At 37.7% G+C, this 14,919-nt stretch overlaps 1 protein-coding gene across 4 annotated transcripts in view; it reads left to right on the forward strand.

Annotated features, from left to right (window-relative positions):
- Positions 1-14,919, forward strand: part of PLD1 (phospholipase D1) — a 203,604-nt gene that overhangs the window by 161,736 nt on the left and 26,949 nt on the right. For all 4 annotated transcript variants that reach the window (XM_030863651.2, XM_060298418.1, XM_030863632.2 and 1 more), the window contains 2 exons: positions 3,555-3,668; positions 6,019-6,068. In XM_030863651.2, coding sequence (XP_030719511.1) covers positions 3,555-3,668; positions 6,019-6,068 — 164 coding nt within the window. The remainder of the gene's footprint in view (positions 1-3,554; positions 3,669-6,018; positions 6,069-14,919) is intronic.

Raw genomic sequence — 14,919 nt, forward strand, 5'->3', positions numbered from 1 at the left:
TTAAAAATTTCATCATTTAGGAAATTCAAGAACTGCATTGTGTTAAAAAAATAAAAATAGGGCTTCCCTGGTGGCGCAGTGGTTGAGAGTCCGCCTGCCGATGCAGGGGACACGGGTTCGTGCCCCGGTCTGGGAAGATCCCACATGCCATGGAGCGGCTAGGCCCGTGAGCCATGGCCGCTGAGCCTGCGCATCCGGAGCCTGTGCTCCGCAATGGGAGAGGCCACAACAGTGAGAGGCCCGCGTACCGCAAAAAATAAAAAATTTAAAAAAAAATAAATAAAAAAGCAAGGATTTTGATATAGAGCTAACCAAGAACAAGAAAATGTGAATATTCTGTTTTCTACAAACTAAATTTGCAAATATGCTTTATCTAAAGATACAAGATTTTTATAGAACATTTCCCAATGTCTACATTTTGAAGTCATTTTTGCTTTTATAAAACACATGGGCAAAAGGTAACCATCTTTTCCAAACAGAATTACAAACACTTGGTGTTCAAGACCAGCAATACTGCTTCCAATAAATGTGAGAGATGACTTATGTGGGTTGGCACACATAGCAAAATAGGCATTTTGGGGTAGCAAAAAATTAGAAACAGTTGAATGCCCAGCAATAGAGAACTGGTTAAAATGTTATGGCATGGATTTGGAATACTGTCGCTATTAATTAAAAACTGGGCATCTCTCTATGTACAGTTATCAAAGAATTTCCAGGATGCACTGATAAATTACAAAAAAAAAATAACGTTCAGAAAAGTGTTTACAGTATTCTAACATTTGTGTAGAAGGAGAGAATACATATATATGCTTATAAATTCATAGACTATTTCTGAAAGAACATGAAAGGTAATACAAATTGCCCTTAGGGAGGGGAAACAAAGGCTGGGGACAAAGGAGTGAAAAAGAAGTTTTTTCATCATATAATCTTCCACCTCTGAAGGTTTGCACTGAGAACATATATTATCCATTTGAAAATGTAATTTTTTTTGGTGGTTCCTCAAAAAGCTAAACATAGAATAACTGTATGACCCAGCAACACCAGTCCTGGGTATATACCCAAAATAACCGGGACTCAGATACTATATGCCCGTGCCCACTGCAGCATTATTCACAATAGCTAAAAGTGGAAACATTGCAAGTGTCCACCAACAGATGACTGGGTAAACCAAATGTGGTCCATATATATAACAGAATATTATTCAGCCATAGGAAGGAAGGAGATTCTGACCCATCCTACACCATGGATGAATCTTAAGGATATTATGTTAAGTGAAATAAGTCAGCCACAAAAAGACAAATATTGTTTGATTCCACTTAGCTGAAATATCTAGACCAGGCAAATTCCTAGAGACAGAAAGTAGATTAGAGGTTACCAGAGGTTGCAGGGAGGGGAAATGGGAAGTTACTGCTTAATTATCACAGTTTCTGTTTGGGCTCATGAAAAAGTTTTGGAAATAGAGATCATGATGGTTCACAACATGTGAAGGTAGTTGTTAACACTGAACAGTACACTTAAAAATGGTGAAAATGGTAAATTTTATGTTTCATGTATTTTACCACAGTAAAAAAAATTCAAATAAAATGTAATCTAATTTAAAGAAAAACATCCTGTTTAACCTCTTGTCTACCAGAGGCTTCCCAGAAACAAACATTCTTCCAACCTGACCCCATCCTCTCAAAACAAATAGTACCAAGTGCATACTGAGTGCAAAGGTCCTCTGTTGGGCACTGCCCAAAACAGAAAGATATGTGGACGCACATTCAAAAGGGCTTATCACATAGCCTAGCCTAGCAGAGGTACCTGTCACTGTTGTGTAAAGCAAAAAAGATGCTGAGTAGGGATCCCAGCCATGTGTAGCTGGAGTGCGGAGGCAGGAGCAAACCGATTTTCACTGGCACATCCAGGATGGCTTGATGGAAGGAGCCGGTTATCAGCTCCTCTCTGCGAGGCAGAGAAGGACATCCAGGCTCAGGGGGCAGATGAGTTAGGTTGACTAACCTGCCTTACTGGGGGTGCACCTCTGAGCGCAGGGCAGTGGTGTCCAGTCACTGGAGTGTGGGCCTGGGAGGACCAGACCGAAGGTGATTCTGTAAAGGCAGTTGAAGCCAGATGGTGTCAATTTTCAACTGTAAAATTCGTTTGGACTTTTAAATACTGGCTGTGAGGAAATAGCTTAGGCATTCTTTCTGTTCTTCCCACTATCCTGTTTACTATCTAGGAATGTGAGCTTCGTACCCTTATTTGACAGATAACTTTAACCATTTATATATTTTTTTTAAATGGGTTTTTTCCAACTCAAACTGTGTTTGCCATCTAGCGATTAATCCATGCCATTACAACACCCTGGTTCAGATTCCTCATTTCTCAGCACTGCGGTTAAAGCTCATAGGCCTCCAGACTCCGTTCTGTTGGTCGTGGCTTCTGTCTCAAACTGCACTTTCCCTGTGCCCTGATATGTACAGTATGTTGGCATCAGAGACCTCAGTAATGAAATCTGATCCCTCTGAGAGTAGTAATAATATTCACCTGGAAGAAAAATGTAGCTGTTTAGAAGACAACGCACCTTAGAAATTAAGTATTTTGAAAAGTTTAAGTAGGTTCCGATTTGAAAATTAACCCGTAGCAGCATCTTCGTGTGAATGCAGACTTCTCACATAAACTGGCGAGATTCTGACCATAAGGGATACCACAGTCATCTCCAGACTTTCTCTTCTTCCTGTGTGTTTTCTAGGGATAAGGATATTAACAGTCTAGCCTCCAAAGAGGCAATACCTATTTGAACACAATTCTCCAAATTTCTGACTTTCTGAATGCAGATCAAAGTTAGGAGCCCCACTTTCTGCTTCTGTTTCTTTTCTTTCAAAAGCTGTTCAGTTGGGACAGCAGACCAAGAAGTATTGTGTTACGTCTACAGATTTAAAACTCAACATCAGTCATTCAAAATTCTTGACAGGCCCAGGGTAACATTTTGCATCTGAAGCAGAGTTTTCAGAGATGAATCAGAGTTTCTAAACAATGCTGATTTCTGCATTGGAAAATATACTGGGTTCAATATCTTTTTTTGCCCCTGAGATTTAGGCTGTGGGAGCTCATTTACTCAGTAATTACTAACTGAATGCCTACTATTTGCTGGACTCTGAGCTCGGTACTGTGGCTATAACTTGTTATACATAAAACAGTTAGGATAACGTCTTTTTCGAAACTTTATTATAACCCCTCCACCTCCCATGGGACCCAAGCAAGGCTTTTTTACAGTGAATTTTGTCCTAGGAAGGATTGTGCTATAGAGAGATAGTGGGTACAATTCCCACTTTACTGCCAAGTTCAGCTTACTTTTCAGGTTGTTATGAACGGTTAGCCTGGGTAACAGTTTCTGGCCTTTAATCCAGCAGCATCCCCTTCCCTGCCAAAGCCTGGAACGTGATAGAATGTATCGTAGGGAGCCATTCACTCAATCTCCAAAACGATGTGAACTGCTTGACTGTCATTTTTAACTGTTACTGTGTCTTTTTCTGTGTGTATGTGCAACTCTTTCCATCTGACTTTTGCAGGGAAAGCCAGAGATACCGGGTTTATGTTGTGATACCACTTCTGCCAGGTTTTGAAGGAGACATTTCAACCGGTGGAGGAAATGCTCTACAGGCAATAATGCACTTCAACTACAGGTGCCAACGTTCTAAAATCCTCTGTTTACAGCTTTCAATCAGTTATGCATGTAAGCTGGCGAAAGCAATGGAAATGTTTCTCCACATCTATTCAGTGGAGCATTGAACAGATGGACACTTTGCTTTATTTTACTTTTGAATCTTGGCCTGTTTACTAGTTGATAAAATTCAAATAGAGCCTAAAATCATAAATGGTAGGCCTAGGACACATGACACATATAAAAGAACTAAAATATTAGTGTCTCTTTTATACTCATTGCCTATCACATATATAGAGTGCTTGCCTCCATTTATGAGGTATATATATACACACAATATATATGAATATAAAAAAGACTAATATTTTTGTTCTTTTAATATATATTAATATATTATAAATGCAGACAAGGACTTTATACAGAAACAGATATGAAGTCCTTTATACATAATTAATTTTTAAAGATAATTTTAAAATTATCTTTAAGCCACCAAATAGTTATTGAGCTTTCCATATTCTTTGCAGTAAGTAGCTGAAAGAAAAAAATTAAATGCTTAAAATGGTATGATTTGCACATATTGGTTTATGATTTTTCTAGGCAGCAATCCTTCAACAAGGTTGGTAGTAATAGTCTCTGCCAGTAAGTGAAGCGTGAAGGTTCTTTCCTGTCTCCTGGAATGTTAATTGTTTTCCCTGCCATCACTTTATTAAAATTTTAGGGAACGTGGTAAGTCCTGTTCTCAATATTCTAAAAAGCAGAGTTTCCATATTCACACAAAAAGGCACATGAGACTTCAGACTTGGCCAGTGGAAGATTATGAGGGGGGTTGAGAGGTGCTAGCTGGTGGGCGGGTGTAGAGAGGCACTGTAGAAAGTGATGGAAAGGCCCCCCTGACGTTCTTTTTGGGTCGCTTAGCTGAGAAGAGGTAAATGGACAGGCCTGGCATGCATCCAGCTCCCAATTATAAGCTCTGTGACCTGAAGCACAAAAGAGCCCTACTCAGGATCACACTTAATAAGTCAAAGCAAGGACTAGCGCCTGGATATTTTCTTTTAATATCCCCTGTTCGTCAGAACCACCTGTAGTTTCCCACCTTTCTAATCAAATTCTTTTGTGGGGGAGGGACAAATGAAGTCTTGTCCCAAACCCCCAGTGTGTAAAGCAGATAAGGGTTCAGGGCCTTGGTCAAATTGGGGCCGGGGGCTTAGATGCCCTCTTGCTTGAGTCCACCTCCCTAGAGGCACCTCCTCAAGATCTAAGGTCCTCCAGGCACAGTTTGAGCGCACCACTGTGGTGGAAATCTTCTTTTTTTTAATCCTCTTGCTTCTTTCCGACTTTTCAAGCTTGTATCTTTCTGTCTGCCAGGGTTTCAAGTAAGGCGTTTTGTTTCATCTGGGGTAATTTTGCCTCATTACAGTATGAGAAAACTTTAACTGTGCTTTGGTCTATACACTTGGATTGAAGATTTGCCCATTTCTAATATTATCTGATTTATAACATGGCAAACAAAGCTTTTCAAGTATTTAAGGCACTTAATGTTTTAAGTATTTAAGGCAATAATGTTTAATTGGATTTTATCCACTTCATTTGCCATGCTAACATTATTTTTGGAATATTATCGATTGTAATTATTTTCTGTAACTATTTCCTTGGGTGTGAACCAATTGAATGAAATAACATGCTTCGCTTTTGTTCAGCAACCAAAACTATAACCTTTTATTATGCAAAAAAATCTCTATTTTCTGGCATCGTCTTTAATAATATCAGCATTTCCCAGGCATAACTGTACTTTTAATTACATTCACAGAGCAAAGTAGATGGAACATAGAATTTTTTGTCTTGTCGGTCTTTATAATTCATCGACTATTATAGGAGTCTTGAGAAGCAAAATCATTAGTAGAGGCAGCTATTTGAGACTATATTTTTCACTTTTAAGGGGTTTTCTGACTTTACAGAGACAGCTCAGGTATAATAGTTTCCTTAATCCCAGAATTACTCTGCTAAGTTTGCCCTTTTCACCTCTGAAAGTAATATGATTCTGTAAGTATTCTTATCTATTGTGGCATTCTAAGTTTATCTTTGCAGTCGCCACATTTTCTAAGTGGGAAAGCTCATTCATAACCCATCTTTTAAAAATAGCATCTCTTTCTGAAATCTAAGATCAATTTTATAACTTTTCCATTTACGCACTTCAGAATAACTTGTCCCATCAATAACATTACAGAAGTGACATTGATTTTTTTGGCTTTTAAAAAATCTTCTCATAAAAGCACTTGCTCTATTTTTATTTGGATTAGGACTCTACCCCACAGATATTGCAATTGAAACCTTTGAAACCTCTATAATTATTTCTTTCCTTTACATATGTTCAGAACCATGTGCAGAGGAGAAAATTCCATCCTTGGACAATTAAAAGCAGAGAGTAAGTAACTGCTTTTCTTTTCCTCCATGGTTGTTTTTGGTGACATATCAGTGATTATTAATGTTTTCACAGTGTGGTTATAGGACTCTTCACAAAAGGTAGCCCACAAGATGCTTAACAGAAATAAATTACTTATTCTCATTAAACTGTCCAAACAGATGTTCAAATGAAGACATCACAGCATGAGCTGCATAAGTGATACAAATGAGAGTATGTTTACAATTTTTTATAATTTATTTTTATTTATTTATAATAATTGTTTTGATAAGAAGTGGGATTTGTAAGGCACTTCAGAATGACCCCACATGTATCTTCTCCTGCGATCCTTCACCACGGTCCTGGGAAGTAAGCAGGAAGGTGTCATCCCTGCTTTAAAGATGAGGACGCAGTCAGCATGTATGTACGTGGCCTCCTACAGATGTAGAAGTCCCAGGGTTCTCACACACTGTCATATTTAGGGAGGAAAACTAATTATATAACCATTTTAACACCATAACACTTGACTAAATCTTCGAGGGTATTATACTGGAGGTAAGTAAATAAGAAAAAAACCCACAGTAATACCTTTTACTCCTGAAATTCTTCACATTTTCAAAGGCACTTTCTCAGATATCTTAATTGATCCTTCCACATAGTTCTTAGCTACAGTACATTGTAATTGTGGGTTTACTTACCTATATCTCTGTGAACTGACTCTAAGTTTAGCACATAGTAGGTACTCAATCATCTTTTATACCCTGAACAGTAGGTACAGAAAATTCCACAAGAACTAAGCTGAAGAAAGAACCCAAATTGTCTGACCTCCAGTTCATATCGGATTAAGATTGTGAAAATTTGTCGGTCACATTAAAAAGACTAGATTTTTATCCAGAAAAAGACAAGGTATGGTGTTGGCTGCCTCTGATCACTGATTGAACTCATCAAAGTGGTGTTTATATCAAAGGTCACTGACTGATGGCAGGTGAGAGAAAATGGTGCCTTGGGAATGGATAGAAAGGTTATGTATGGATAAAACTGTGAAGGAGCATTTGAGGGGACGTGGGAGCAGAAGAGTAAGGGAAGGGTCAGATAATCCTAAGAGTTTCAACCCAACTTATCAGGAGGATGGGGCTGCCACAGGAAGGTCTAAAAGGTCAGGAGGAGCCACCGCAATCACATGATGCCCTGTGGTGTGGCGTTCGCATATGCTATCCACCTCAACTGAGGTTTTTGAAAGTTTTATTTTACACTGGGAGTCTCCTAAACGTGGTGCACTGGGTGATGTATCAGAATGTGGGGAGAAAAAATTAGGCCTTCCATGTATGTATATTCTTCCTCAAAAATAAAGAATCAGGACATTAGCAGGAATGGTATAGTAAGGATCCCCCCAAATCCACTCCTACATAAAAGCAACAAAAACACTAACAAAATTGTCAAAAATCAACTTTTTCAGCACTCTGGAAATTAACCAAGGGCATGTAACAATCTGTTTATTCAAGAAAGACAGCAGAGAGCTTCCCTGGTGGCGCAGTGGTTGAGAGTCCACCTGCCGGTGCAGGGGACACGGGTTCGTGCCCCGGTCCGGGAAGATCCCACATGCCGTGGAGCGTCTGGGCCCGTGAGCCATGGCCGCTGAGCCTGAGCGTGCGGAGCCTGTGCTCCTCAACGGGAGAGGCCACAGCAGTGAGAGGCCCGCGTACCGCAAAAAAAAAAAAAAAAAAAAAAGGCAGAATCTTGGTAAAAGCAGCAAGCTTTTTAATTTGCCATATGCCCATCCCCCTCTCCTCATTTCACAGTGGCCTTGAAAACCAACTCCCCATCACTGTGAAAGAAAACCAACAGCCTAGCAGCCACTGGAAGGAGCCAAATGGGTTTGAAGCTCCCATCCCCCAACAATTTTCAGAGAATTGTCCTAATTTCACCCGTCTGACAGTTTAAAAGACTTTAAAATGGCTAGTTTAACTATGTTCAAAAAACTAAAGGCAACAAATCTAAAGACAAAAGAGAAGTCTAAAAACAATCTCTCCCCAAATAGTATAAAAAAATAGAATTTTTTAATTTAAAATTTTTATTAATTTTTTTACATAAAAAGAACCAAATACGAATTCTGGAGTTGAAAAGTATAACAACTGAAATGAAATGTGCATTGGAAGACTCAGTAGCAGATTGGAGTAGGCAGATGAATCAACAAACTTGAAGATAGGTCAATTGAGATTATCCAGTCAGAGGACCAGAAAGAAAAAAGAATGCAGAAAAATGAATAGGGCATTTAGAACAGCCAAAATAATCTTGAAAAAGAACAAATTGGAGGACTCATGCTCCCAATTTCAGGACTTACTATAAACCTACAGGAATAAAACCAGTGTGGTGCTGGTGTATGGATAGACATATAGATCACAGGAATAGAACTGAGAATCCAGAAATAAACTCTTATGATTATGGTCACTTGAATTGCAACAAGGGTTCCAGGACAGTTCAATGGAGAAAGAATATTCTTTTCAGCAAATGGTGATGGAACAACTGTATATTCACATGCAAAACAAGGAAGATGGACCTCTACCTCACACCACATACAAAAAATAAGTCAAAATGGATCAAGACCTAAAATGTAAAAACTGAAACTATAAAACTCTTAGAAGAAAACATGGGCACAAAGCATTATGACCTTGGATTAAGCACATGTTTCTTGGGTTTGTAACAAAAATATAAAAATGGATAAGTTGGATTTCATCAGACATAAAAGCTTTTGTGCTCCAATGGACACTATCAAGGAACTAGAAAAAAATGACAGAATGGGAGAAAATGTTTGCAAATCATATCTCTGGTAAGGGAGATATATCCTGAATATACAAAAGATATACAATATACAAAAATATATCCTGAATATACAAAAGAACCTTTACAAGTCAACAATAAAAAAATAATCCAATTTAAAAAAGGGCCAAAGATCTAAATAGACATTTCTCCAAAGAAGATACACAAATGGCTAATAAGCATATAAAAAGATGCTCAACATAATTAATCATTAGGGAAATTCAAATAAAAGTCACAGGATACAACTTCATATCCACTAAGATGGCTATAATTTAAAGCATAAAAAAGATAATGATGAGAATATGAAGATATTGGAACCCTCATATGTTGCTGCTGGTCATTCAAAATGGTGTGGATTCTTTGGAAAGCAGTTTGGTAATTCCCTAAAAGTTAACCATAGAGTTACCATATGACTCAGCAATTCTCCATAGAATATACCCAAGAGAACTGAGAACATATGTTCACACAAAAACTTGCACATGAATATTTCTGGCAGCATTATTCACTACAGCCAAAAGGTGTAGACAACTCAAGTATCCATTAATGGGTGAATGAAGAAACAAAATGTGTATATCCATACAGTGGAATATTATTTAAATCTAAAAAGGCATGTACTGATCCATGTTACAACATGGATGAACCTTGAAAATATTATGCTATGTGAAAAGAAGCGAGACACAAAAGGCCACATATTGTATAATTCCATTTTTATTCAATGTTTTTAATAGGCAAATCCCTGGAGGCAGGACAGTAGATTAGTCATTGCCAGGGTCTGGGGAGAGAGTGGAATGGGGAGTGACTTCTAATGGGTACGACATTTCTTTTTGGAGTAATTAAAATGTCTTAAAATTGGATAGTGGTGATTGTACAGCTTTGTGAATATACTTTAAAAAAAACACTGAATTGAATACTTTAAAGAGGTGAATTTTATGGCATATGGATTTTTAAATGACTTGGAAGTTTAAAAATAATGAATTAAGCTTTTAGGACTACATAATTTTAAACTTATCTATTGGTGTGTGGTATTCAATAATTTTTCACTAATGGTCTCCTCAATCTAAAAAATTTTAGAAAGAACTTTGGACATAAGACATGTACATCACCAATAATAAATAATTTCAGGGACTTACCTTGTGGTCCAGTGGTAAAGAATCCACCTTCCAATGCAGGGGACACCGGTTCGATCCCTAGTCTAGGAACTAAGATCTCACATGCCGCAGGGCAACTAAGCCCGCACACCACAACTATTGAGCTCATGCGCCTCAAAGAGAGAGCCTGCGTGCCACAAACTACAGAGCCCAACGCCTTCTGGAACTCGCGCACCACAACTAGAGAGAGAAAACCCACACGCCGCAACTAGAGAGAAGCCCAAGCGCTGCAACGAAGAGACCGCGCCTTAACGAAAAGATCCTGCATGCCTCAACAAAGATTCCATGTGCCGCAACTAAGAGCCAACGCAGCTAAAAAATTAAGGAAAATAAATAAATTTAAAAAAAAATACTTTCAAAAGGTGTATCTAATTTTATCCAGGACATAGATTTACCAGAGTATTACCCTATCTCTATTTTCTAACAGTTGAAAATTAAACTGATAGTGAATGAGTAAGGTTCTAAAAGATATATTGATTAAAAACAAAATCAGGAAAGCCATTCGGTAATAACAGTGGCTAGTAAAAATGCAAAGTGAGGTTATAGGAGAATAAGAAGTCAGAACAAGCCTATTATTTAGTTTCTCAACCATAAAAGTGTCCTGAACTTACTATAAAGCATTTTCTTTGGCTCTGGACCCTTTTCCTGCCTCTGCCTATTTTGGGGAAAAATTGGATTTTAACATAAGTCATTTCAATGTTAAGCCCTCTTATGAAAAGAGTTCCAAGTACCCTGGGAACAAGTCAAAATCATGCATCTCAGTGGGGAAAATGTTCATTGAACATGGAAGAACAGATTAATTACATAATGCCCCTTTTTGAGGTACAATGTTGTATTGTTGGTTTTGTTTTTGTAAATGTATAGTGGGTTTTAAATACATGAACTAACTAATCTCTAATTGGATAGAGAGCTGTAGTTTTTAGAAATAACAAAACTGCTGCTACGAATATGTTAAAATTCCTGAAAAGAAAACCAGCTGCGATTAGTGTATGATTTTCTGATACACTGATCTTCAGGGATTTGGTGTTTAATTTAAAGCATTTCTTTATTATTTTTATAATTGTTGTGAATTATGGCATTTTAGCAGCCAATTTCGTTTAATTTAACCCAAGGTCTAGAGGTATTCAGTCAGGATTAGAAACGTACATATAGGAAGTGCTTGTTTAAGCAGCAAAAGCCTGTGACAACTCTTCAAGTCCTTTCACAAAGTGTCCTTATAAACATAGAGTCTATCGTATCAAACTTCTCATCTTTCGAGCTATCGATATATATGCACCAACGTTCACAACAGATATGTCTTAGGGGCCTGTATAAATCTTCAGATTCTCACATACCTCCATAACATGTAAGTTGGAACCCCTCATGATTCTTTTCTATCTATTGCTTCTTATTAATACCTGTCATGCTCCTGGCTTCCTGATATTTTCTTCAGAAGGCACTGTTTCGGTATATCCTCACACCACAAGTTAACATCACCAACTTTGTACCTGTTACTCGTTGAGCCAGTTTCCTTCACAGAATAAAGTACAGTCAGACCTCTGTATCTGCAGGTTCCCCATCCACACATTCAACCAACCGCAGATACAAAATATTTAAAAAGGAAAAAAAAAAAACCCCAGAAAGTTCCAAAAGGCAAAACTTGAATTTGCCGTGTGCAGGCAACTATTTGCATAGCATTTACATAGTATTAGGTATTATAAGTAATCGAGAGATGATTTAAAGTGTACGGGAGGATGTGTGTAGATCATACACAAATGCTATACCATTTTATATAATGGACTTGAGTAGGGCAGATTTTGTTATCCTTGGGGGTCCTGGAACCAGTACCCTGTGGGTACTGAGGGATGACTGTACCGGCCAAAGTAATTTCTCAATTTGATTTGTCTTCTTCTCACTAGAGTGTGTGGTGGATCCATTCACCTCATTTGACAGGCCACACTTCAATTCATCAAAATGTCTGCTTTCTGGCTTGGAACCTTTGTTTTTCTTCTGGTCCCTGTGACTGGCACTCACCCTTAGCTTTCTTCTTAAAGGTATTTTTCATAAAGAAATAAAGATTTTTTACCACTTCACAAGAGCTATTTTGGGGACTTCCCTGCTGGTGCAGTGGACAGAAATCCGCCTGCCAGTTCAGGGGATGCGGGTTTGATCCCTGGTCCAGGAAGATCGCACATGCTGCGGAGCAACTAAACCTGTGTGCCACAACTACTGAGCCTGAGTTCTAGAGCCCGCGAGCCACAACTACTGAGCCTGGGCGCCACAACTGCTGACGCCCACATACCTAGAGCCCGTGCTCCACAACAAGAGAAACCACCCCAATGAGAAGCCCGCACACCGCAGTGAAGACCCAACGCAGCCAAAAATAAATAAAATTAAATCTAAAACAAAACAAAACAAAACAAAAAATCCTTTTAAAAAAAAAGGTATTTTGTAGCAAGGATGAAGGAGTAGGTATGGACTGTGGGCTGTGAGGCTCGCCCACTAGTTGGAGTGTTGCTGAGACTCTCCAGACCTGCTGTGGAATGGCACAAATCTGTGCCTTAGGAAATTACAAGTTATTACGTCTTAAGCTTTTCAGGCTGCTAACAGCCAGTCGGTATCGTTAATCTTTAAAAAATACAAACTTATGGAAGAATTTCCAGAACTGCCATATACCCTTCATCCTGATTTCGCAAATGTTAATAAATTTGCCTTCTTTGCTTTATCATTCTCTGCAGATAGATAGACAGATAGACAGACAGACAGGTGGATGGGTTTTTTCCCTCTGAACCATTTGACAATAAGTTGCAACCATGATGCTCATTTACTCCTAAATAAATGTGTGTTTCTGTGAAAAAGCAGGACATTTTTAAAGCAGCTATAGTTCAATATAGAAATTACTGAAATTAACATTGATATAATACTATTATCTTGTTTGCGGACCTTATTAAAATTTTTCCAATTGTCTTACTAATTAAGGTCCTTTATAGCAAAAGGGGGGGAAATGTTTTTTGTGTGTGTGTGGCCCAGGCTTCAATCAAGAACATGTGGTGTATGTATCTTTATTTTCCTGTAATCTAAAATAATCCCTCAATCTTTTTTTTTTTGGAGGATGAGGGGACTTTCATGACCTTGGTATGTTTGAAGAGTACAGTTATATTTTGTAGAATAGCCCTCCGTTTCGGTATATCCATTGTTTCCTTGTGATTAGATTCAGGTTATGCGTTTTCAGCAGGAATATCACAGAAGTGATGTGCTCTTCATATACCATGTCAGGAGGAACATGGTGTTGATTTACCCCATTACTGGTATATTAACTTTGATCATTTAGGGAAGGTGGGATCTGCCAAGTTTCTCCACTATAAAATTACCATTTTTCCCTTTGTAATTAAATATTTCGTGGGAAAACACTTTGAGTCTATATAGTAAATATTCTGCTTCTTATCAAACATTCACCCACTGGTTTTAGCATATATTAATGATTCTGCCTGGATCCATTATTACACTATGATTCAGTTATTATTACTATATTTCTAAATGTTGATTTTTTAGTTCCATTGCTTCTTCTATATTTATTACTTTCTTCTAAATTTCTTAGTTGCAATTCTACTATAAGAAAGTTTTCCCTTCTTCCCCACTTATGCATTCATTCATGTGTGGACCTGTGGATTCTTATGTTATTCAGTGGGTAATAATTTTGATGATCAGCTTGCACAGGTTTGGCCAGTGAGGGCCTTTTTAAGCTTGCTCCTATGTGCTTTGGACATGTTCCCATCAGCCTTTTTTTCTTACTGGCACAAGAGTTCCAGACCCATCTGGTATATTCCCAGAACTAGCCCTGCAATCAACCATTTCTCCAAGAAACCTAGGTTCTTTTAGTGGAAATTGGCATTTAGAAACCAAATTCTGGGTGCTAGATATGATCATTACTACTGGGATATTACTGCTTTAGGCCTTTTGTATACACGTTATCTATTATATGTCTATCTATCTGTCTATTTATCTATCTATCTACCTATCCATCTATCTACCTATTATCTATCTCCATACTGATACTTATAATTCCAGTCCCATGCCACAGGATTCCTTCTGTTATCTCTGATATATATACTTCCTCAATCTTAGAATACACAAAAATCTGTAGCCCATACTACTATGAAAAATAAATCTCACTAGAATTCAATATTTGTTTACAGTTCTTTTTGTCTTTAGCCTAAGAGTATATGCTCAAAAACCAGTGTTGAAAATTTACTTGGATTATGTTATTAATTTGAAATACAGTTAGGTTCATTGCTTTAATTTGTATTTCATTTTAGGCTTTTCTTTTTTTCTCTGTCTTTCTTGATTAAGTGTGTGTAACAGACTTCCAATAGGCAGAACTATACAAAAGGCATGCTTAGACAAGTGCCACTCCACTATACTTCCTTTCAGTTTCTTCCCCACACATCTTTTCCACCCTATTCCACTCATCCCCTATTGGTAACCAATTTTGTCAGTTTCTAAGTTATTCTTGCTGTGTTTCTTTTTGTACAAATGAGCAGATACATGTATATTTTCTTATTTCTCCCAATCTTTTGGGAGAAATCTTTTGGTACTTTTCATAAGAATAGCATACCACATATTTTCTTGTGCATTTGTTTTTTCATTTAATAACACTACATCCTGGAATCACTCCGTATCAGTTCATAGCGATTTTCATTCCTTTTTAGCTCTGCATAGTCTCCCATGTATAGATTTGCCATAGTTGATTCAATCATTCTCCTTTGTATGAACATTTAGGTTGTTTTCAATATTTTTCAGTTACAATTATGCAGTTGATAACTTTGTGCATATATGTTCTTATTTGTTGGAAGTGTATATTTAGGATAAGTTTCTACAGTGGGAATGCTAGGTCAGTAGGTAAACACATAGGTGGTTTTGTTAGGTATTGC

This window comes from Globicephala melas, chromosome 4, assembly GCF_963455315.2.
Source record: "Globicephala melas chromosome 4, mGloMel1.2, whole genome shotgun sequence".
In the NCBI taxonomy this organism is placed as follows: domain Eukaryota; kingdom Metazoa; phylum Chordata; class Mammalia; order Artiodactyla; family Delphinidae; genus Globicephala; species Globicephala melas.